The 24255-nt window shown below is 49.8% G+C and overlaps 1 protein-coding gene across 1 annotated transcript in view; it reads right to left on the reverse strand.

The window, feature by feature from the left end:
- Window positions 1-1018: 1018 nt before the first annotated feature.
- The window catches only part of shank2b (SH3 and multiple ankyrin repeat domains 2b), a 1049335-nt gene continuing 1026098 nt past the window's right edge, over window positions 1019-24255 (reverse strand). Inside the window, exon 25 of the mRNA XM_038808421.1 lies at window positions 1019-3469. Within this exon, the coding sequence (XP_038664349.1) occupies window positions 2899-3469 (571 nt within the window). The 3' untranslated portion in view covers window positions 1019-2898. The remainder of the gene's footprint in view (window positions 3470-24255) is intronic.

Below are 24255 nucleotides of genomic sequence, written 5' to 3' on the forward strand. Positions count from 1 at the left end.
AGAGCATGCGGAGGGAGAGGAGAGAAAGCGTGCAACAGAGAGCGCGAGAGAGCGCAGTTGAGAGCGAATGAGAGAGGAGCATGCAAGAGAGAGTGCAAGACTGCATGCGAAAAAGTAAGTGCAAGAGCGAGCAGGTGGGAGGGGAGAGCATGAGAGGGAGTGTGAGAGAGAGAGAGGGAGTGTGACAGTGAGAGCGGGAGAGACCAGAGTGTGAGAAAGTGAGGCATCTGGATATGATGTGTCAAGCTGGCATCTAAGGATGGTTTATGCAAATCTACATCTTTGATCTCTCAAAGTGGCAATTGTCCAGTAAAGCCTGGGGTGTTAGAACAGGAGTGAGTGAAAGATAAATAGACACAGAGCATTAAAGAAATCAAGAGGAGAGAGGGAGGAGATGTAGGTGGGAGGGGCACTTGTGCAAAGGGTAGAAAGAGAGAGAGAGAGAGAGAAAGTGCAAGGCTGTAGGGGAAAGGGGAGGGAGTAATCCTGAGATGGGAGGGAGGGAGTGAGAATGAAAATGAAGAAATTAAAAATGAAATGAAAATCGCTTATTGTCACAAGTAGGCTTCAATGAAGTTACTGTGAAAAGCCCCTAGTTGCCACATTCCGGCACCTGTTCGGGGAGGCTGGTACGGGAATTGAACCCACGCTGCTGGCCTGCCTTGGTCTGCTTTGAAAGCCAGCTATTTAGCCCTGTGCTAAACCAGCCCCTGTTGGTAATGGGGAAGGGAGAGAGGGAGAAGGAGAGAGGGAGGTAGGGAGAAGGGAATCAGCTTTATTGAGGTTTCATTCCTGCCTCTGAGATCAGTTAGTGGTACCGGTCATTGAGGAACATTGAACAGCAGAGAATTAGGGGAAAGGTTAAAAAACAAATGAGTACCTTTAAATGAGTTCAAGCAAAACAGAAATTCAAATCAATTTCTAGTTATTGAAATTACGATGAACACGGGCCAATAACAAGGATACTGGGGATTCGGGCCAACAGGTACATCTCTGCAGTCAGTAAGACAACCTTTACTTGCTGTTATAATATTTATTTCTTATTTAATAATTTGGTTGCCATACAAGTTATTGAGGAGTTGGGAAAGTGCAAGTTACAGGAGCTCTTAAAATGGAATCTAGAAGATATACAAATCACAGAAATTACAGCAACATTAAAAATCTGAACACAAGTCTTTTACACAAATTAAAGTGAGATACAATTTAATGCACCAGCAAAATAAAAAATTAAATCTGAGTGACTATAATCTGGAAAGAAAATGATATTGTAGGCTCATTGATGTAATCATTGCCAGATCAACTGGATAATTCCACAGCTGCAATTGCAGAGGAGTCAGTGAATCAACTATACAGCTAAATGATAAATACCACAAATAAATACTGAGAGCTGTGCAAGAAGTAAAACCTGTGAATTAAAATGTCCCTCAACAGTCACACCTAATCGCTTCTGTTGAAGTTAACAGTATGAAGTGCAAGTCTCCCGGAAACAGGGGTTCCTGTATGTTAATACACAATTTACATCTCGTGAGATTTGGTACTGTATACACAATTGTTACAGGAACTAAGTATTCAAGATTGTCAGTTTTAATTACAATATGTAACAGAAACGCAGACCTAAAAAGTGTGAGTGAGTGTGTAATATGGCGGAGGGAATGCGTTTCAAGTACCTGCTGTTCTACGGATATGATTAATCTTATATGTCAGGATAAATGTCTAGTCACTTTAAAAAAAGGCCAGGATAAAATCATCCACTACTACCGTTAACTCACAAAAAGAAATCTGCTCAGATTTAACTTCACTTGTATTTTGGCACAGTGGGTTGAAAAATTAATTAACTGTGCAACTCGATTCCTTGTTAGAATACCTCAGCATCACGCGTCATTAACCCAATTACCAGAATAAATGTATACGTAGCTGTGTAAAAAGAATAGCAGCGGAAATGACAAGTAGAAAACCCCTTTAAGTTTTAAATTTTATTTTCAGTAAGTAAGATATGTTCTCCTAACACAGCTCAGATGAGCAAAGCCATCTGCTCTGAGGCGGAATAAAGACAAGAGCACTCCAGACTGCTCTAGTAAATAATTGTGGTAAATCAACTGCCTCTTTTGGAAGACAATGATTCATTTCAACACCCTTATCACCGTTCTCAAGAGCAGCTCCTGACAACAGCGTCGGAAAAGACACAGCGACACCAAAAACCAAATCCTGTGTTAAGCTTTCGAGGAAAGAATTGGACAAATGCTACAACAGTGCCCCACCATGGTAGAGTATTAAGAGAGTGTGTCAAAATGTGAAACGTTAAAAAGAGCTTAATACTTCTTTCTCCCCATCACACACAATACTGGAAATGATAAGACTGCTCAGCAGAAAGGAAACAAACTTCCAGTCAGCGCCACTTCTTGTCCAAAGGAAAATGAAGGAGGGAAAGGGGGGGTGGGGGAGGTGAGCTGATCTGCTGCACATCTTCTACAATATTGATGGTGATCCTTGCGAAGAAATACCATAAGCAAAGGTAGAAAGTATATAACACAGCTCTGCTGGTTCAACTACAGTATCATTAAGACACAAATCCAAGTGAGGTCAATATTAAAAGGTCATTGTTCAAAATATAGATTATGCTGTAGTATATTTACATCACAAAAGGATGTTCACTTTTGCACTATTCTTCTCAGCACATCAGTGGCACACGGCATTGCTTGACTGATGAGCCACTGATACAGTCAACTTATTGTGCTTATTAATGTACTAGAGACTTGTCTCAGAACAAATGTTCATGCTGAGCTTTTAAAAATATTTCAGTCGCACATTATATTCCAGCCAGAGCTATAGTGAATGTAGACTGTTGACAAAAATAATGAGAGATCTTTTAGTTACTTTGTAAAGCATTCAAATAACTGTTTATCTGACCAATAGTAGCTGTCTTAAAGCTCGCTCTATGTTCATTCGATGCCCAACTCTTGTCACCCCGAGATCGATTAAATCTTCCTTCTGAAGCGACGGTAAATGTGTCCCATCTATTTCGTTATCCAAAAACGCGTCTTTGTGCTCTCCGAGGTTTAAAGTGTCCAGCCAGTCTGCCACGTCGTGTTTAGTCCAAAGCAGGACAGTCTTAGCCGCAAAGGGTTTGTTCGAAGCTGGCTGCTGTAACGTGGACGGGGAGGGGGACCGGCTGCGTCCTGGCTGGCCGCCAAAATGCCCGTCCCCGGCAAGTGGCTGACTTTGGAAGCCAAAGGCATCGGAAAGAGTAGGCGAGGCTGCAAGGGCCGTCGGGAGAGAGGAAGGCCCCAGGGCCTGGCCGCTGTCCGTCGGGGAGATCACTGGGCTTGGGGCCCGTTTTAAAATCGTCATACTGTCAAAATCTGACGTCCGGTTCTGCACGGTGATGGGTTGGCTGGTTCCAGGCCGAATGGTGAATGTTACAGTTGCATTCCGCTGTACACTTGAAGGACTGTTTACTCCATCAGAAATCCTGTGGAAGAATTAACACAAGAGGAGTTACTTTATTTGCTTTCGGGCTGTGGCTGTGGCTGGGAATGGGGAAGGGATGGTGTAGAGTAGGCGAGTCATCCCCAATAACCAGCTGCTTTGGGATCCCCTTGTGGGCTCCTATTTCAGGCAGGATGTCGGGCTGCTCATTTTAGACGCCATTCCTTTCCACCCACCAATCAAAATTGGTAGGAGACAAAAATTAAATAAAAGTTACATCTCAAAAGGGACAGGAAGGGGAGTTTCACAGCATGCTTACAGTACAGAAAGAGGCCATTCGGCCTGTCTTATCCATGTCAGCACTCTGCAAGAGCAACTCACCCAGTCCCACTCTGCCCACCTCTCCCCCGGAGCCTTGCAAATTTCCTCTCTTTAGAAAATGACAACTGGACCTGTCTCCACACACACAGTCAGAGCATTCCAAATGCTAACCACATGGCAGAAAGATTCCTCATTCCTGTGGATTCTTTTCCCATTCACCATAAATTGGTGTCCTCTCATTCTCTTTTTGTAAATAATAGTTTATTGAGGTATTTGAAAATTTTTATAACAGTAACATAAACAATGACATCAACATGGTAAAATAAGTATCCCCCCCTCCCCCCCCCCCCCCCCCCAGCCCAATCTTCACACACCTCAACCACACAACAACCCCCCCCTTGGGAATACTGCATCTGCTGACATTTGAATTTTCCCCGAGAAAGTCGGCGAACGGCTGCCACCTCCGGGAGAACCCTAACATTGACCCTCTTAAGGCGAACTTTATTTTCTCGAGACTGAGAAACCCAGCCATGTCACTAACCCAGGTCTCTACACTCGGGGGCTACGAGTCCCTCCACATTAATAAGATTCGTCTCCGGGCTACCAGGGAGGCAAAGGCCAAGACGTCGGCCTCTTTTTCCCCCTGAATTCCTGGATCTTCCGACGCTCCAAAGATCGCTACCTCCGGATTCGGCACCACCCGTGTTTTCAATACCGTGGACATTGCCTCAGCAAAATCCTGCCAAGACCCTCTAAGCTTTGGGCATGCCCAAAACATGTGGACATGATTTGCTGGGCTTCCGCGTACCTCGCACACCTATCCTCTACCCTGAAAAACCTGCCCATCCTAGCCGCTGTCATGTGTGCCCGGTGGATTACCTTAAATTGTATCAGGCTAAGCCTGGCGCACGATGAGGAGGTATTAACCCTGCTTAGGGCATCTGCCCACAGACTCGCCTCTATCTCTCCTCCTAGCTTGTCCTCCCACTTGCCCGTAAGCTCCTCCACCGGGGTTTCCTCCACCTCCGAAAGCTCCTGCTAAATATCTGATACCTTCCACTCTTCCAACCAGGTCCTGGAAATTACTCTATTCTGTATCCTCCGTGGCAGCAGCAGCAGAAAGGCCGGCACCAGTTTTCTCAGGAAGTCTCACACCTGCAAATACCTAAACCCGTTCCCTGCTGGCAATTTAAATTGATCCTCCAAAGCTTTCAAGTTGGGAAAGCTCCCGTCTATAAATAGATCCCCCATCCGTCCAGTTCCTACCCCCTGCCAACTCTGGAACCCACCATCTAGCCTACCCGGTACAAACTTGTGGTTATTATAAATTGGGGTCCAAATCGATGCTCTCTCCACTCTCTTACATCTCCTCCATTGCCCCCAGATCCTCAGCCGCCACTACCACCAGACATGTGGAGTATCGGGTCGGCAAGAACGGCAGAGGAGCCATTAAGTCCTCTCATTCTCGATCAACAGGAATGGTTTCTCCCTGTCTGCTCTGTTCAGATCCCTCATGGTCCAGAACACTTCTATCAAATCTCCCCTTAATCCTTCCTTCTCCTGTCTGTTTAGGTAACTGGATGTTCAACTTTGGAAGCATTCTTGTGAATCTTTTCTGTGTCCTCTCCAATGCCTTCACTTTCTCCTCAAAGTGTGGTGCCCAGAATTGGATGCAAATCTTCTAGTTGAGGCCGAGCCTCAGATCTATTACCACCTCCTTGCTTTTATTCCATGGCTTCCATCTTTGCTAACAAGCCCGTTATGTGAGACTTTATCAAACGCCCGTTGGAAATCTATATACATCACATTAACTGCATTACCCTCACCAACCCTCTCTAACCTCTTCAAGTTACTTGAACACAATTTGTTCTTGCCAAACCTGTGCTGGCTTTCATTAATGAAACCACATTTGTCCAGGAAACTTTTTAATTTTGTGCTGAGTTATTGGGCCTGATTCAGTGGCCTCGTCATGCCCAACCTGTTGTCGGGATGGGGCTGTTGGAATTTCAAAAGGCCGTGCGGCTCATTTAAACATAATTTGGCACATTCACCCTGCTCTCCCTCTGCCACTGGGCACCCCACCTTGGCAGGGTGGCGAGCTGGCAGTGCCCGCCCTGTGCCAGGTTGGCGCTGCCAAACACGCCGTTCAGCGAACTTTAACTCAAGTCCACTGAATCGCACCCATTGTCTCTGAAAGCTTTCTCACCACCGAGATTGAACTGATTAACCCGTAGTTACTGGGCCTTACAACCTTATTGCACAACTATGTACATGTGCAATTATCTGGTCCTCTGGCACCACCCCTGTACCCGAGGACAATCAGAAAATTCTGACCGAAGCCAATTCTGACAAATTTCCACCCTCGCTCTCCTTGCATGCCACTTACCTTTACCCCCTTCTGCTGCTCATGCTCAGTCAGGTGAATTATTCTCTCATTCCCTTTTAGAATGTCAATAATTTTACCGTAACTCACCAGCGGGAAATGCATAGGATTAAGTGGAATGTTTTTTTTGTGCCCCACCCAATATTACTCTCCTTTAATTACGACAGCGAGATAAATCCAGAGAGTGTTTAACCCCAACACCTCACCTCATCCTGTCAGGGGAGTTTAAAATAGACCCATTGACAATGATGTCTTGAGATTGGCTTTTTAAAAAAAATTATTTGTTCATGGGATGTGGGCGTCGCTGGCTGGGACAGCATTTATTGCCCATCCCGCAGGGCATTTAAGAGCCAACCACATTGATGTGGATCTGGAGTCACATGTAGGCCAGACCAGGTAAGGATGGCAGATTTCCTTCCCTAAAGGCCATTAGCGAATCAGGTGGGTTTTTTACACAATCGACAATGGTTTCATGGTCATCATTAGACTTTTAAATAGGCTAGAGGAGCCGGCACAGGTTACAGATAGGGAGGGTTGGAGGAATTGGTGGCTGTAGACTAGGAGGATTGGGTTACAAAGATAGGGAGAGTTGTGGGGATTGGAGGAGGTTACAGATAGGAAAGATTGCAGGAGTGAAAGAAGGGCTGGTTTAGCTCACTCAGCTAAATCGCTGGCTTTTAAAGCAGGCCAGCAGCACGGTTCGATTCCCGTACCAGCCTCCCCGGACAGACGCCGGAATGCGGCGACTAGGGGCTTTTCACAGTAACTTAATTGAAGCCTACTCGTGACAATAAGCGATTTTCATTTCATTTTCATTCATTTTTCATTTTCAGATTACAGATAGGGAGGCTTTTAAAGAGTTGGGGGAGGTGACAGATAGGGAGGATTGGAGGAGGTTGCCGATTGTCTGTACAGCATGCAAGAAACAATACTTTTCACTGTACACTATTACATGTAACAATAATAAATCAAACCAAAATCAAATAAGGAGGCATGGAAGAGTTGGAGGAGATTACAGATAGGGAGGGTTGGAGGAGTTGGGGAGGTTACAGATATGGAGGTTTGTAGGAGTTGGAAGAGGTTACAGATATGGAGGTATGTAGGTGTTGGGGAGGTTACAGATATGAAGGTATGTAGGAGTTGGGGAAGTTACAGATAGTGAGGTTTGTAGAAGTTAGAGGAGGTTACAGATAGGGAGGGTTGTAGGAGTTGAAGAGGGTTACAGATAAATAGGGTTGGAGGAGGTTACAAATAAGGAGGTTTAGAGTTGAAGAAGGTTAAAGATAGGGAGTGTTGGAGAAGGTTAACGATAGGGAGTGTTGGAGGACATTACAGATAGGGAGGGTTGTAGGAGTTGGAGGAGGTGACAAATAGGTTGGTTGGACGAGGAGACAGATAGGGAGGCTTGGAGGTTGCAGATGGGAGGGTTGGAGGAGGCGACAGATAGGGAGGGTTGGAGGTGGTTACAGATAGAGGGTTGTAGGAGTTGGAAGAAGTGAAAAATAGGTAGGGTTGGAAGAGGAGACAGATTGGGAGGGTTGGAGGAGGAGACATATAGGGAGGGTTGGAGGAGGAGACATATAGGGAGGGTTGGAGGAGGTTGCAGAGAGGGAGGGTTGGAGGAGGTTGCAGAGAGGGAGGGTTGGAGGTTGCAGATTGGGAGGGTTAAAGGAGGCGACAGATAGGGAGGGTTGGAGGAGGCGACAGAAAGGGAGGGTTGGAGGAGGTTGCAGATAGGGAGAGTTGGAGGAGGCGACAGATAGTGAGGGTTGGAGCACAGGGATATTGGAGATTATAGAACCACAAAATATAGTGGCAGCGTGGTGACGCAGTGGCTAGCACTGCTGCCTCACGGCGCTGAGGTCCCAGGTTCGATCCCGGCTCCGGGTCACTGTCCGTGCGGAGTTTGCACATTCTTCCCGTGTTTGCGTGGGTTTCGCCCCCACAACCCAAAGATGCGCAGGATAGGTGGATTGGCCACGCTAAATTGCCCCTCAAGTGGGAACCTCAGTGGCCGGCTGCCGGGATGGAGAATTCCGCCCCAGAATTCCTACATTTTGTAAACACTTCGGCATCACTGACGGAATAACGAATCCACTTCTTACAGCAAAATCTGTCATTAGCAGAGGAATTAGCACAAATGGTCATTTTAGATTTTTAAAATGTCTTGGCAACTTGGCATTTTCTGGGGCGATAACGAAAAGAGAAGCAGAGACCAGAGCAGCTATAGAGCTGGGGAGACCCCTCAAACAGGAGGGTCTCCTGCAAACAGCAATCAGGAAAGCAGACACAATTTTAACAATGAGGTGGAAGACACCCCATAATGAGATGTACGAGAGGCGTCTCTTGCTGTACTTAACAACAGTCCTGTGTTCATCAGGCCAACATTACTCACTGGATTCAAGGCTGCCCAGGCAATTAGTTGCTAAGCAACTGCTGATTCCACAGCTAGAATACTCGTCACCTCCACAGAACCAAATAAATATCCAAACGTATTTCCTAATGTTTGAAATTCCCCAACTTCCCTTTCCGTGCTGTGCTTTACTTAACCTTCAGATTCAATTCAATCTGAATCTAAAAAAACATTCAAAAATATTGAAGTCAAAGTCGCCACTTTGATTCAAATTTGCAAATGCCTTTCTTCTTTGATGTGGAGATGCCGGCGTTGGACTGGGGTGAGCATAGTAAGAAGTCTTACAACACCAGGTTAAAGTCCAACAGGTTTGTTTCAAACACGAGCTTTCGGAGCACGGCTCCTTCTTCAGGACCTTGTGTATTTCACCTGAAGAAGGAGCCGTGCTCCGAAAGCTCGTGTTTGAAACAAACCTGTTGGACTTTAACCTGGTGTTGTAAGACTTCTTACTTTCTTCTTTGATGCAGTTATGTCAGAAGTATTTGTACACTGCCTTCTCTGCCCGCCTAAACTTCTCCGATTCAACAGCTCCTCCTTCAAATCCACCTGCTTCCTCCAAATAAAAGGGCCGGGATTCTCCCCCAACTGGTGGGCGGGCCGTACCGGCGCCAAAGGGCCTCCGCTGGCCGGTGGAGTTGGCGCATGCGCGGGAGCGCCAGTGCATTCTGGCGCATGCACATGGCGTAACCCTACAGAGGCCGGCGTGGAGGGAAAGAGTGGCCCCACGGCACAGGCCTGCCCGCAGATCAGTGGGTCCCAATCGCGGGACAGGCCACCGTGGGGGCCCCCCCGGGGCCGGGTTGCCCCTGCGCCACCCCCCCCCCCCCCCCCGAGGACTCCGCAGGCCGCCCTCAGAGCCGGGTCCTGCCGGTATCGACCTTGTGTATTTCACGCCGGTGGGACCGGCTGAAAACGGGCGGCCACTCGGCCCATCGGGGCTGGGAGAATCGCCGGGGGGGGGGGGCGGGGGGTGGCACTGCCAATGGTCCCTGACTGGCGCGACGTGATCCCCGCCCCGCCAAAAAACCAGCACCAGAGAATTCGGCAGCCAGCGGCGGAGCGGGATTCACACTGCCTTCCCACCGATTCTACGACCTGACGGGGGGTCGGACAAACCCGCCCAAGGCGTATGTGGTAGTAATCACTGCTGTATATATTAGGATATGTATGGTAAGCCCCTGTACTACAGGTACAGGGGTAGTCCCTGCCTGCTGGCTCCGCCCAGTAGGCGGAGTACAAATATGTGTGCTCCCCAAACAGCGGCCATTGTGCCAGCTGCTGTAGGAGGCCACACATCTCAGTGTAATAAAGCCTCAGTTGTATTCAACTCTCGTCTTTGTGTAATTGATCATGCATCAGTGTGCCAATAGGTATTTTCCTGGCTCCTGGCTAGGACAGCCTTTTTGTGGAACATTCCTTCAGTCCAACACAGGGTGCCCCACCCCCAGTTCACCCCTAGCTCTTGTTCCAATCCACCGATGGCTCCATCAGTGACGCCCCAGACTTGAACGTTCCATCAGCTCGGTTTGAAACACCCAGCCCCTCCCTCGCCGTCACCTAGCCCGCTTCAGACCATTCACCTCCCTGTCCTCAAATTCTCTGCCTCCGTGTCTGTGAATAGGCTTGTGGTTAATGTCTCTGCAAGCCCAGGGACCTCCATGGCTACTCTAATCTCACTCGCGCCCCACTTCCTGCAAGGACCCTGTTCCACTGCTCACTCTCTCGGTCTCCATCGCATTTGCTCGGATGGTGCTGCCTCCCACTATAACGCTTCTGATATGCGTTCCTGTATCCTCACCAAAGAACTCCTCCCCCCCCCCCCCCACTGCCCTGCCCCCCTGCCCCGACTGACTGGCAGTGTAAAAGTCTGCGTTTCTAAGCATTCTGGGAGAAGGTTAAGGAGAGGGATAGTGGGGCAGCACGGTGGCCTAGTGGTTAGTATTGCTGCCTACGGCGCTGAGGACCCGGGTTCGAATCCCGGCTCTGGGTCACTGTCCGTGAGGAGTTTGCACATTCTCCCCGTGTCTGCGTGGGTTTCACCCCCACAACCCAGAAGATGTGCAGGATAGGTGGATTGGCCAGGCTAAATTGCCCCTTAATTGGAAAAAATAATTGGGTACTCTAAATTTAAAAAAAAAAAGAGAGGGATAGTGAGAGGTCGAGATAGAATCATAGAATTTACAGTGCAGAAGGCCATTTGGCCCATCGAGTCTGCACCGGCTCTTGGAAAAAGCACCCCATACCAATAACCCAGTAACTCCACCTAATCATTTTGGCCACTAAGGATAATTTATCATGGCCAATCCACCTAACCTGCACATCTTTGGAATGTGGGAGGAAACCGGAGCACCCGGAGGAAACTGACGCAGACACGGGGAGAACGTGCAGACTCCGCACAGACAGTGACCCAAGCTGGGAATCAAACCTGGGGCCCTGGCGCTGTGAAGCAACTGTGCTAACCAGTGTGCTAGTGTGGTGCCCCATCGAGTGTTAGTTGTATTTAGAAAGACATAATCGATTACTGTAGCATAGATTTAATGCTGTTATTTTGTTAGCTATTACTTAGTAGAGAGTGTGAACCATTTAAAGTAGTGTAAAATAAACTAGCTTTGTTTTAAATACATAGCTTGGTGTTCTTTGTACATATTATGGGTGGGATTCACCAATAATGGGGCTATGTCCCCAAGCCGGTGTGAAAAGCAGCGCCACCCACTCCGGCGTAAACCTTCCCCGATAATGAGGAATTCTCACCTTTCTAGGGACCTAGGTCGGTGCCGGAGTGGTCTCCGCAGCTCCAGCCGGCGCGGAATGGCAGGTGTAAGGCCGGCATATTTCCGTGCATGTGCGGAACAGCCAACGTGATTCCGCACATGCGCGGGCATTCCCTTCTCCATGCTTGCCCCCGGGCAATTTGCCGGAGCCCTACAGTGGCCTGGCCAGGAGGAACATAGGCCCCCACGGAACCAGATCACCCGCCAATCGGTAGGCCCCAATCGCGGGCCAGGCCACCGTGGGGGCCAGGCCACCATGGGGGGCCCCCCGGTATCGGATCCCCCGCGCCCACCTCCAGGACGGCCCCCACAGACACGCCTTCCAGGTCCCGCCGTGTGGGAACTATAGGTCAATTAGCAAATTGATGGCCCATCTCCGGGAACAAAGGAAAGACGCTCGAGCAACCGATACTGCTTCAGACATCCCAGTGCCAGTTCCCCAAACCGAAAGCACAAACAAAGCCAGGCCAACGGCCACCTAGGACACGCCCAGCCATCAGGGCACCCACCCCTTTATTGGTCAAGATGGATAACAGCGATTGAGAAGCGGCCCAATTAATTGGGTCCAAGTTTAAGGCCCGCCCAAAAGCGCATGAATCCCCTTTGGGTATAAGAAGAAACTCCCGAGAGAGAATCGCTCTCTTGGACCCGGCTCTCGAAGCGGAGAGACCCGTCCACCAGCTGCACCAGAAGCAGTAAGTCCAAGGTCAACACTCGCTGTCAGACGGACGACCTTAGCTGTTCTCCTGTTACCTCTTCGAACCCAACAGCCTCAGATCCGAACAACGGCCATTGTTCCTCTGACTGAGTGGGCATCCGAAGTTAAGTATAGGCGTTAGTGTTAGAGATAGTTTAGTTTGTAGTACTTTGTGCATGAGTAGATATTACTGTGTGTGTAAATAAATAGTATTGACTTTGAACTAACTAACTGGTGTATTGGTTCTTTGATCAGTATTCGGGTTGAACCTTGTGGCGGTATCGAGAGATACCTGGCGACTCTAGAGCAAATGTAATTAGGATTAAGGAAGGCGACCATATTGACTGCCATATTTATAACCAAATAAATATATCAACATTTACTGGCGACTCCGCCGGGACTCGACCTAGAAGTGGCCTAGTCACTCCGAGAGAACCCAAATTTGAATTAGAATCCAATTGGAAAAAGAAAAACCACAAGCGTAAGACCAATACTGATCAAACCACCAAAATTCAGAATTGTGTTCTTTGCATGCGCACTAACAGGGATATAAGGTAAACTGGAGCGATTTTGTTGCATAAAAGTGTTGGGAGTTTTGTAGGCCGGAAAATAGTGCAAGCCGTACCCGTGTTTACATCACCACTTTGTCACCCCCTGTTCCAAATTCGGTAGAGAAACCCAGAGATAGCGATAGAAATGGCAAGGAAGGCAATGGGACGCCTTATGAATCCCCAAGAATTCGAGGTCGCAGCGACCAGTAGAGTAGGGCAGTGAACCGTATGGGAAGGGGAAATCAGAAAGTAACTCAAAGAGATCCCGGGTTGGGTCACTGTCTGTGTGGAGTCTGCACATTCTCCCCGTGTCTGGGTGGGTTTCCTCCGGGTGCTCCGGTTTCCTCCCACAAGTCCCGAAAGACGTGCTGTTAGGTGAATGGAACATTCTGAATTCTCCCTGTGTACCCGAACAGGCGCCAGAATGTGGCAACTAGGGGATTTTCACAGTAACTTCATTGCAGTGTTAATGTAAGCCTACTTGTGACACTGATAAAAAGATCATTATTATTAGTACGGCTACTGCACAGATGTGGTTCCCTCGACTCCCAAGCTAACTCAGACCAAATCCCAACAGCCAGGTCCATGCCCAAACCCCTGATAAGCCAACGTCCGCGCGCTCTGTCCCCATACGCTCCGGGCTTGTCACATTGCCCACAAAGGGTTGCCCCTTAAAGAAGCCATGCTGTACACACACACATAATAATGATAATCTTTTTATTGCCACAAGTAGGCTTACATTCTGAGCAGCACACTTCAAGATGAATGTCAAGACCTTGGAGAGCGTGTTGAAGGCCACCTTGGGTGAGGAAATTCAGTTTTAAAAAAAAAATGTGTTCACCGGGAGTGACAGTCACTGGCTAGGCTGGTTTACTGCCCATTACACTCGGGAAAAGAGCCACCTTCTTCAACCAGTGCACTTATGTAGGTACAACCACATTGCTGTTAGGGAGGAAGTTCCAGGGTTTTGACCCAGCGACAGTCAGTGATGGAACGCCGGTATATTTCCAAGGCAGGATGGTGAGTTACTTGAATAGTGGTTTTCCCATTGCACCTGCTGCTCTTGTCCTCCTCGATGGGAGAAGCTTGGAAGGTGCTGTCAAAGGAACCTTGGCACAAGCTGCTACAGTACATCTTCTGTACGGTTCAAACAATTCCTCATGGTGAAGGGAGTGAATGTTCAAGGTGATGGAAGGGGTGCCAATCAAACGGGGCTGCTTTGTCCTGGATGGTGTCAAGCTCCCCGAGTGTTGCTGCACATTCCTGATCTGCCTTCTAGGTAGCTTTGGGGAGTCAGGAGGTGAGCTACTCAGCGCAGGATTCCCAACCTCTGATCTGCCCTGGTAGCCACAGTATTTATACGGCTGGGTCCAGTTCAGTTTCTGGCCAATGGTAACCCCCAGGATGTTGATGGTGGGGGATTCAACAACAGTAACACCATTAAATGTCAAGGGGAAATTCTCTCTTCTTGGAGATGGATTTGCCGGCACTTCAGTGGAAAGCAACATTTGCACCACACATCAACCGAAACCTGAAAATAGTTCAGGTCTTGCTGAAGACAATGCCAGCAGCAAATCTACATTGCTGATGCTGAGAGATTGGAGAAGATGTGGTTGTCCTCCTTTGAGCACAGAAGGTTAACAGGAGATCTGAAAGCGATATTCAAAGTCATGAATGGTTGGGGCAGCGTAAATGAGGTAGCAGCAGAATTGGGAACCAAAGGACACAGATTTAAGATAGAGATGATAACGTTTAAAAAAAAAATCAGCGGGTTGGCATGGTCTGGAGCTCACTGCCTGAAATGATGGCGGCTGGTAATCCTACAGTAATATTCAACACGGGAAATCGCTATACACTTAAAGGGGAGGGAAAAAGTTACAGGGCTATGGGGAAAGACCAGGGGGAGAGTGGGGCCAATTGGGTAGCTCAACCAAATAGCTGGGAGAGGGACAATATCTCACCGGCATCCTTCTGCGTTGTATTCTATGAAGTACAGCAATTGTTGCTATGGGGGCAATTGCAGCAGCCAATTACACACAGCAAGTTCTCAAACCAGCAAATTAAATAAAAGACCAGTTATTCAATTGAGGGTGGAAATGCTGGTGAGGATCAAAAGAAACCTCCTCTCCCTTCTTCAAATCCCACTCTTGGAATCTTTTACATCTACACAAACCAACAGGTAGCCAGGGACTCTGCTGTCACTCAAAGTATTTGATTCCTTCCGCGCTCTACACTGAAGGCCTAATTTACAGGCTCTAGGCTTCAAACCCAGCTTGAACAATGACGTCTAACAACTGGGGCTCGTTAATACTTGGGACCATTTTAGTCACGTTTAAATTCCTACCCTGACGGCAATCGCCTTGCTCAGATCAGATATCAAGGCCAATAACTTTCGATCCATGGGGGGATCATAGCCGGGGGGGATGCCCCAGAAGATGCACTGCAGGACCACCCAGACGTTCGCACACAGAGACTGCATTGGAATATCCTGGGAGTTCAAACTCCCGATGAGCAGCTACTCTGTACTGGGAACCCCTGATACCCGATTTAAATTGGAGAATTCAGATGGTTCTGACTGTTTTAGCAGAATAGTTACCCAGGAAAGGTTAGAACAGAAAAACACTTCCAACTCCTGGGGACACCCCTCTTCCCCCACACTGGACCACTCCCCCCACCGCCCCCCCCCCCCCCCTTCCCCAACACTGGACCACACCCCCCACCCCCCCCCTTCCCCAACACTGGACCACTCCCCCCACCGCCCCCCCCCCCCCTTCCCCAACACTGGACCACTCCCCCCACCCCCCCCTTCCCCAACACTGGACCACTCCCCCCCCCCCCCCCCCCCCTCTTCCCCCACACTGGACCACTCCTCCCCCCCCTCTTCCCCAACACTGGACCACTCCTCCGCCCCCCCCCCCCACTTTCCCTACACTGGACACTCCCCCCACCCCCCACGTCTTCCCCATACTGGACCACTCCTCCCCCCCTCTTCCCCCACACTGGACCGCTCCTCCCCCCCGCCTTCCCCCACACTGGACCACTCCCTACTCCCCCCTCTTCCCCCACACTGGACCACTCCCTACTCCCCCCTCTTCCCCCACACTGGACCACTCCCTACTCCCCCCTCTTCCCCAACACTGGACCGCTCCTCCCCCCCCCCCCTCTTCCCCCACACTGGACCACTCCTCCCCCCCTCTTCCCCCACACTGGACCACTCCCTACTCCCCCCCTCTTCCCCCACACTGGACCACTCCCTACTCCCCCCTCTTCCCCAACACTGGACCACTCCCTACTCCCCCCTCTTCCCCAACACTGGACCACTCCCCCCCCCTTTCCCTACACTGGACACTTCCCCCCCACCCCCTCTTCCCCCACATTGGACCGCTCCTCACTCCCCCTTCCCCCACATTGGACCACTCCTCCCCCCCTCTGCCCCCACATTGGACCACTCCCCCCTCCCCCCCCCTTCCCCAACACTGGACCACTCCCCCCACCGCCCCCCCCTTCCCCAACACTGGACCACTCCCCCCCCCCCCCTCTTCCCCCACACTGGACCACTCCTCCCCCCCTCTTCCCCAACACTGGACCACTCCCCCCCCCCCCCCCTCTTCCCCCACACTGGACCACTCCTCCCCCCCCTCTTCCCCAACACTGGACCACTCCTCCCCCCACCCCCCCCCCCCCCCCCCCCCACTTTCCCTACACTGGACACTCCCCCCACCCCCCACGTCTTCCCCCATACTGGACCACTCCTCCCCCCCTCTTCCCCCACACTGGACCGCTCCTCCCCCCCCTCTTCCCCCACACTGGACCACTCCTCCCCCCCTCTTCCCCCACACTGGACCACTCCCTACTCCCCCCCTCTTCCCCCACACTGGACCACTCCCTACTCCCCCCTCTTCCCCAACACTGGACCACTCCCCCCCCCTTTCCCTACACTGGACACTTCCCCCCACCCCCTTCTTCCCCCACATTGGACCGCTCCTCACTCCCCCTTCCCCCACATTGGACCACTCCTCCCCCCCTCTTCCCCCACATTGGACCACTCCCCCCACCCCTCTTCCCCCACATTGTACCACTCGCCCCACCCCTCTTCCCCCACACTGGACCACTCCTCCCCCCCTCTTCCCCAACACTGGACCACTCCTACCCCCCTGCCAAAAGGCCCTCTCCCCTCCACTCCCATCACCACGATCTCCACTGGACCTCCCGACTAGCCCCCCGACCATCTCCCCACCCGACCAGACTAACCCCCATACCGAATATCCCCCAACCGCCACCTCCCCTTCTCTCTACCCTCAACCTTCCTCCCGGACTCTCAACTGCTGTCCCGACTGACCACCCATCCCCCGGACTTATTCTACCCCTCATTTGACCACCCAAACTCCCACCCCCCAACCGACCTGTCCCATCACTCAATGACTGACTGAGCAACCATCTGACCCCCGACCCCTCACAACCCATCCGACATTTCCCCCGCCCCCTCAGCTGACCACCCTGCCCCCCTTGGCCTCTCACCCCCATCTCCCAACACATCCTACCCACTTACCTTCTCCCCGGCTACTCAAAGTCCTTTAAACTTAACTTCTTTTGCTGTTAAAAAAAAGGAATGGTTTCACCTCCTACAATGCTGTTGCACGAGGCCAAATGCCTTGGGAATCCCCTGCACTGCGCTTCTCTGAGCAGGCCCGAGTCAGATAGTCAGCTGAGGAAGGTACAGCTCCAGGCTAATGTAGGAATAAAGGAGCAAACGTATGGAATAGGAGTAGAGGTGGAATGTATTGCTCCTCGGGTCAGCTCCCCATTCAATAGGACCATGGCTGATCACTTGTCTCAACTCCACTCCCAATCCCCATGCCCCTCGATTCCCTTAAAACTCGGATCTTGTTCCTCTTTCTGGTTGACCTGCTTACTCAGCCATTGGGGGAACCTTTTAGACATCACTGAAGATGTAGACATTACTTTTGATCCTATTCTTCCACCACCACATTAGTAACAGTAGCTCACCATATTAGTCATAAAGCCTGTTGGACAAGTCCTCCTGCTACCAGAGCCCAAAGCATCTCTCCTGGTTTTGGTAAATCAAGGCAGGGGGCATTCACCGTGCAGCTTGGTTTGAATTTTTAACCCATTCGCTTCTGGCATCTCAGTGGTATTTCAGTTAATCTGGGCCGGAATTTTCTGGTCGTTACGTTTCACGTTTGCCGACGGCACCGCACCACTCCCCCCCTACCCACGGGTTTTCCAATGGGGTGAGGTGGTTACAATGGAAAATCTCATTGACAAGCTGCGGGAATATATAATCCCGCCTCCAGCGAACAGCGAGCAGCGGAGAAACCAGCGGCTGGGGACCGGAGAATCCAGCTCCATGTGTGAATGGGAAGAAAGCATCTTTGTATCTTCAAACATGGCTCCGATGTTCCAGGCTGATTACTTCAACATAAGAATATAAGAACTAGGAGCAGGAGTAGGCCATCTGGCCCCTCGAGTCTGCACCGCCATTCAATGAGATCATGGCTGATCTTTTGTGGACTCAGCTCCACTTTCCGGCCCGAACACCATAACCCTTAATCCCTTTATTCTTCAAAAAACTATCTATCTTTACCTTAAAAACATGTAATGAAGAAGCCTCAACTGCTTCACTGGGCAAGGAATTCAATAGATTCACAACCCTTTGGGTGAAGAAGTTCCTCCTAAACTCAGTCCTAAATCTACTTCCCCTTATTTTGAGGCTATGTCCCCTAGTTCTGCTTTCACCCGCCAGTGGAAACAACCTGCCCACATCTATCCTATCTATTCCCTTCATAATTTTAAATGTTTCTATAAGATCCCCCCTCATCCTTCTAAATTCCAACGAGTACAGTCCCAGTCTACTCAACCTCTCCTCATAATCCAACCCCTTCAGCTCTGGGATTAACCTAGTGAATCTCCTCTGCACACCCTCCAGTGCCAGTATGTCCTTTCTCAAGTAAGGAGACCAAAACTTCAAGGGACATGTTTAATCCAAACTGCTCATTGGCAAACAGATCGGGTGAAATGGTGAGTAGTGTGTAAAACCGGCATTCCACCCAATCCCCTGGGTGGCAATCGGAACGTTTAGCCCAGTATCTCTCAAAGCAACACCCACAATAACAGCTGGCATTCATGTGGCACCTATATCATGGTAAAAAGCTCCAAGACACTTTACCACAAGACATGACCAAATCTGACACTCAACCACACCAGGTGATACAAGGAAAGGTGACCGATAATTTAATCGGAGGTGGGTTTTAAGGGGTGTTCTCAAAGCAGAAAGAGAGGCCCAGAACTGGAGAGGATGTTCTCGAGCTTCATGCCCAGGCAGCTGAGGGAACAGCTGACAAAGGTGGAACAGTCAAAATCAAGACGTCAGGGGCAGTACGGTAGCACAGTGGTTAGCATTGCTGCCTATGGCGCTGAGGACCCGGGTTCGAATCCCAGCACTGTCCGTGTGGAGTTTGCACATTCTCCTCGTGTCTGCGTGGGTTTCACCCCCACAACCCAAAGATGTGCAGGGTAGGTAGATTGGCCACGCTAAATTGCCCCTTAATAGGAAAAAATAATTGGGTACTCTAAAATTATTATTTTTTAAAAATCAAGACGTCAGACAAGACGTCAGACTTGAAGAACACAGAGGATGGTGGTGGGTTTCGCCATATAATCTTTTCCTCTCTTTTCCAAAAACTTTGGGCAGGATAGTAAGACTGGAAAGAGAATCAATTTGTTGAATAGTCAGTGGGTACTTACTGAGGCCATTGTATACTTGCTTATGTAAGCTGCAGGTTTCGTAATGTCTACATGGAGGAGATAGAATATCTGGTCAAGAATAGAGCCATGGTTATAAGAATAAATGGACACTGACATTCCATAGAATCATAGAATTTACAGTGCAGAAGGAGACCATTCAGCCCATCGAGTCTGCACCGGCCCTTGGAAAGAGCACCCCACCCAAGCCCTCTTCTCCACTCTTTTCCCGTAAGAAGCTATTAGCTAACTCTGCCCAGAACAAGAATCACCCTTCACAGCATGGGACATCTCCTCCTGAATAAATTCACTTTGCAGTCTAGATCAATTGGCATGGAATTAATTCACGTTCAATTCCACAACATTTATGCTATGCACATCTCATTTTCTTTCTGACACATCCCGAACACAATTTGGAAAAATGAGAGCTATGATGAGAATATCCAGGTAGTTCAGCTTCATCACAAATGAGCTGGCATTGGGGAGACAGGACATTATCAATCAAATTAATGAAGAAAAGTTTCACAACAAGCAGCAAGTCAGTAATATCAGTAGCATCTCAAAGATGATGAAATATGAAAGCACGCACAGCAGAAAACAGACAAATATATGCATTAAAATTCTCACAGAAGCTCTCAAACACCAGCTATACTTTGAGTAGAATTGATCTCAACCCTCAATGTTCACAGAAATATTCAGTTCCTGGGTGCGAAAACGAGTGGGCCGGTTAGATCGCGGGAGGCGGCAAAATCGGGAACCATGGCAGGTGGCGAATGGTAACTGATCTAATCGGCCCGCTGCCATTGGCGAGATTGGCCATCACTGTCGTCTTCCTGTAGGGAGCCTCCGGTTGGCCTCCAGCGTTCCCTCCTCCCTTGGACTGTACGAGATAGAGGGACAGCTGGATTGAGCTCTGGATGTCCCTGCGCCACCTGGCTCTGCCAGCCCTGGTGGCTCTGCCCACACCATGGTGTCAATGCCCACACTCTCTGCAGCACCTCACCAATGTCCACCTGTGTCTGGACACGGTCCTCAGTGACCGTGTCCATCCCGAATGGACCGACACTATCCGATGGAGATCCTGTGGGCGAAAGGACATGTGGTCAGTTGGAGGGAAGCTTGCTGGATGAACAGCTCTGTGACAGGTCATCTGGGTGGGGGCTGATGGATCCTCACTCTGTGGCCCAGGCTGATCTCAGTGAGTGATTTGCCCCCGGCCACCCCCGTGGTCTATAGGGCTCGTCCTTCATCGGAGGAGAGGACCCGGAGGTCCGGCAACTCGCTACACGTCTGGGCCCTTCCCTGCCGATTGTGCACCAACTTGACCTGTGGGGGCACAGAATGGGCATCATGAGCCGAACGCTGCACGTTTTGCAGATGGGTGGGATCCAAACGTGGGCAATACTGGCGGGCATGGGTGGGGTGCACTGGTGTGCTAGGTCACCGGCTCGGCATTGTGCTCGGGTGTGTGGGGTGGGGAATGGCAGGTGCCAGGGGGCCAATGACAGATCACCCTTGCGGCCCGTTGGAGGTCGTTGATATTCTTGCGGCACTGGCTGGCGGACTTCTCGCTGACACACCCAGTGATGACGGGCGCTGCCACAGCCTCCCGGGTAGCACTGGCTACCCTGGAGCTGACCCTCCGTCCCCCCCCTTGGGGGGGAACAGAGTACCCCTCCTGGAGTCGACCCTGTCCATGAGCCTGAACCAGATCGGCATCCCAGAATCACGGCACTGGGACCACAGTCGTTCGCAGCGCAAAGCCAGTGGAGCCTCGTTAAGTGGGCCAAATAACGTTAGATACCGGTGACGGCCTCACCAGGTCAGCTGTCGGGAAATCCCGGCCATTCCTGCTCGTCACCACAACGAGAAAGAATTTGGTTGGATCGCACCCATGAACTCTTTCTCCCTCCACAGATGCTGCCACACCTGCGTTCTTCTAGAACTTTCTCCTTTTATTTCAGATTATTTTGCTTGTGGGTTCACAGCTGTATTAGTGCCGTAGAGTATTTTTCTAGTCTTAGGTTTATATATATATATATGTAACCGGCTGACCCAGCTTCAGTGGATATGACAAATTGGTAAATAATTACAGGGTACAGTAGGTAAAACAACTTTTGACAAACTTCATGTTCCACCTGATTGATGGGATAGTCATTGCTACAATCATCGAAACAAACCTGGTTTTGTTGTGATGGAGAAACGTTTTCGCTTCATTGAAAGATAAAGTTTGAGATATTAATGGTTTTATTCTGTGGAACGGGCTTAGTGCTGTTTCTACCTTACAATTGGCAAGTTATAACAAATCTGCTGTGACCCAATAGTGTAACATTGATTGTTGATCAAACTCATTGCAGGGGGAACTTCTCAATTTCACACTATCAACGGAGAATTCTGACCTCTGGAAATAGACATTGGAAATGTTGTCACTCTGCTCACTCGAACTCAATAAAGGAATCCAGGAGAAACCTCTTTACTCCTTCCATGTGGAGCAGTTGAGCTGAACGGGAGGATGCATTTAAAGGGAGACTAAATAAATGCATGACAGAAGAAGGACTAGAGCAATGATGTTGGATTGAGATGGAGTTGAAGAAATTAAGTTGAAGAAATTCACAGATGACTTTGGTCAGGAAGGTTAAACCAGCAGTTTTCAATTTTGTAGTCCTTCCTGTTAATTTCCTTTGTTTCCATTTCTTATATTATCTTTGTGATTTAAAGAACAGTACAGCACAGGAACAGGCCCTTTGGCCCTCCAAGCCAGGCGCAAAAATTATGCCTGTCTAAATTAAAAGCTTCTACACTTCCGGGGTCCGTATCCCTCTATTCCCATCCTATTCATGTATTTGTCAGGGTGCCTCTAAAACATCACCATTGTCCCTGCTTCCACCACCTCCTCCGGCAGCGAGTTCCAGGCTCCCACCACCCTCTTGTGTAACAATCTTCCCTCGCACATCTCCTCTAAACTTTCCCCCTCGCATCTTAAACCTATGTCCCCGAGCAATTGACTCTTCCACCCTGTCCATGCCACTCATAATCCTGTAGACTTCTATCAGGCAGGTCCTCAACCTCTGTCCTTCCAATGAGAACAAACCGAGTTTATTCAACCTCTTGTATCCAGATCTAGATGTGCATATTTGAGTGAGCAGTCAGCTTCATTTAAATATATCCACACCTAAGTATCCCAAGGCCCGAATTGAACTCCCACGCCTGGGAAACCTCACCATGACGCTGTTTAGCACTGGCCCACACAAACATGGACCAGGTGTAAGGCACCTGTGTGGGGAGGGGGGGGGGGGGATGATCTCGGGGCGATTGGAGCCCCCTGGGTGGTCGGGCTTTGGGCAGGGGGATACCCTGACATCACTGATGCCACCTTGGCACTGTCACCTTGGCACTGCCACCTGGGCAGAGGCACTGCCAGGGTGCCAAGCTGTTGGTGTCAAGGTGGCAGGTGCCAGTGCCAGGGATCAGGCAAGGGGGTGCCCTGCCCTTATGAGGTGGGGGAGCTCAAGGACCCACTAATCGGTAAGTTGGGCTGCTCGGGGGGAGGGGTCGTCGAGAGGTCAGGGTGGCATTAACAATGCTCAGCTTGTCGGTGTAGGACATGAGGTGAGTGCAGCCTTGGTGGGTATTCACTCAAGAGGCCCCAATAAACATCAAAGTCCCGTTTAATAGCGGGCTGGTTCTCGGCACCGCGGGCTCCGAGACACACCCCACTACTGGCACCCAAAACGCACGCTTTTTTATTAAATCCCACCTGTAGTCTTAAATCCAACTTTATATAATATCGTCTACATTTACCTATTAGGAAACTCGTTTTTGCAAATACAAATCTGTGAACGGTACAGAGAAATATAATACAGATTTCATCAAGCGTTTCGCATGATATTTAAACAACAGTCCTGGAATAATTGAGAATCTTCAAATGAATAAGTACCCTGTGCAGATAATGTGCTGACATTATTAAAGAATGTGAAATAATCTTGGATATCATTGATACAAAAACACTTTGTGAATGGGCATTTTAAAAAGATCTTTACTTATTTTACAGTTATTAGAACTTGTGTCTCTGTAAATTCACCATAGTCCCAGGTGACCAGAGGCTGTTTTCCCCTTTGAGGGGGAGGGCTGACTGGTGGTGATTTAACCAGAGGGTCACCACACCTTGGGCGAGGTTCAGAAGGCGGGGCCTTCATGAATAACCTCAGCCGAACAATTGTCTAGCCCGTAGGATTGGACCATTTCATCATATGTAGCTCGGGTCTAAAATTTCTAACTGTGGCAAATATAAACTCAAAGTTCTGTATCAGAGATATTGGCACGACTTATCCATACACAAGAAAATAAGGGGAGGAGGCCATTCAGCCCTTCAAGCCTGCTCCACCATTCATTTCGATCTTGGCTGATCATACAACTCAATAGCCTAATCCTGCTTTCTCCCCCTACATTCCCCCAACCATCCCTTTTCCTTTGCTCTCTTTGCCCCAAGTGCGAGATCGAACAGCTTCTTCAAACATAAAGGGCACAATATAACAAAGAAAAACATAGTTCTGGGTGGGATTAGAGGGATCGTTAGTGCTGGGAACAACCCCGCCATCTAATGGTATTTGGGGTTTTTTCGGGCCTCAGTGGGGAACGCTCCCCCACCCTCTCTTTCCCCCCCCCCCCCCCCCCCCCCACCCCCCAAAGCCACACTCAGTCTCATTTCTTTCACTGAGGCTCTCCGCTCGTCAGTGGAGGAGGAGATCGGGGTGCCAATTTGTATGGTGTCCCGAGATCTCAATGCCTGGACCCACCCCCAACTTGCCTGTTTGGGGTTGAGTGCCCCACACCCAACCTTGTATGGGCATGGCACCCCTGGGCCCAATCCCCAGTGTGGGTAAAATGCCGCCTGGGCACCTGACAGTGCCAGCGAGACACCCAGGTGGCGC

This window comes from Scyliorhinus canicula, chromosome 9, assembly GCF_902713615.1.
Source record: "Scyliorhinus canicula chromosome 9, sScyCan1.1, whole genome shotgun sequence".
Lineage (NCBI taxonomy): Eukaryota > Metazoa > Chordata > Chondrichthyes > Carcharhiniformes > Scyliorhinidae > Scyliorhinus > Scyliorhinus canicula.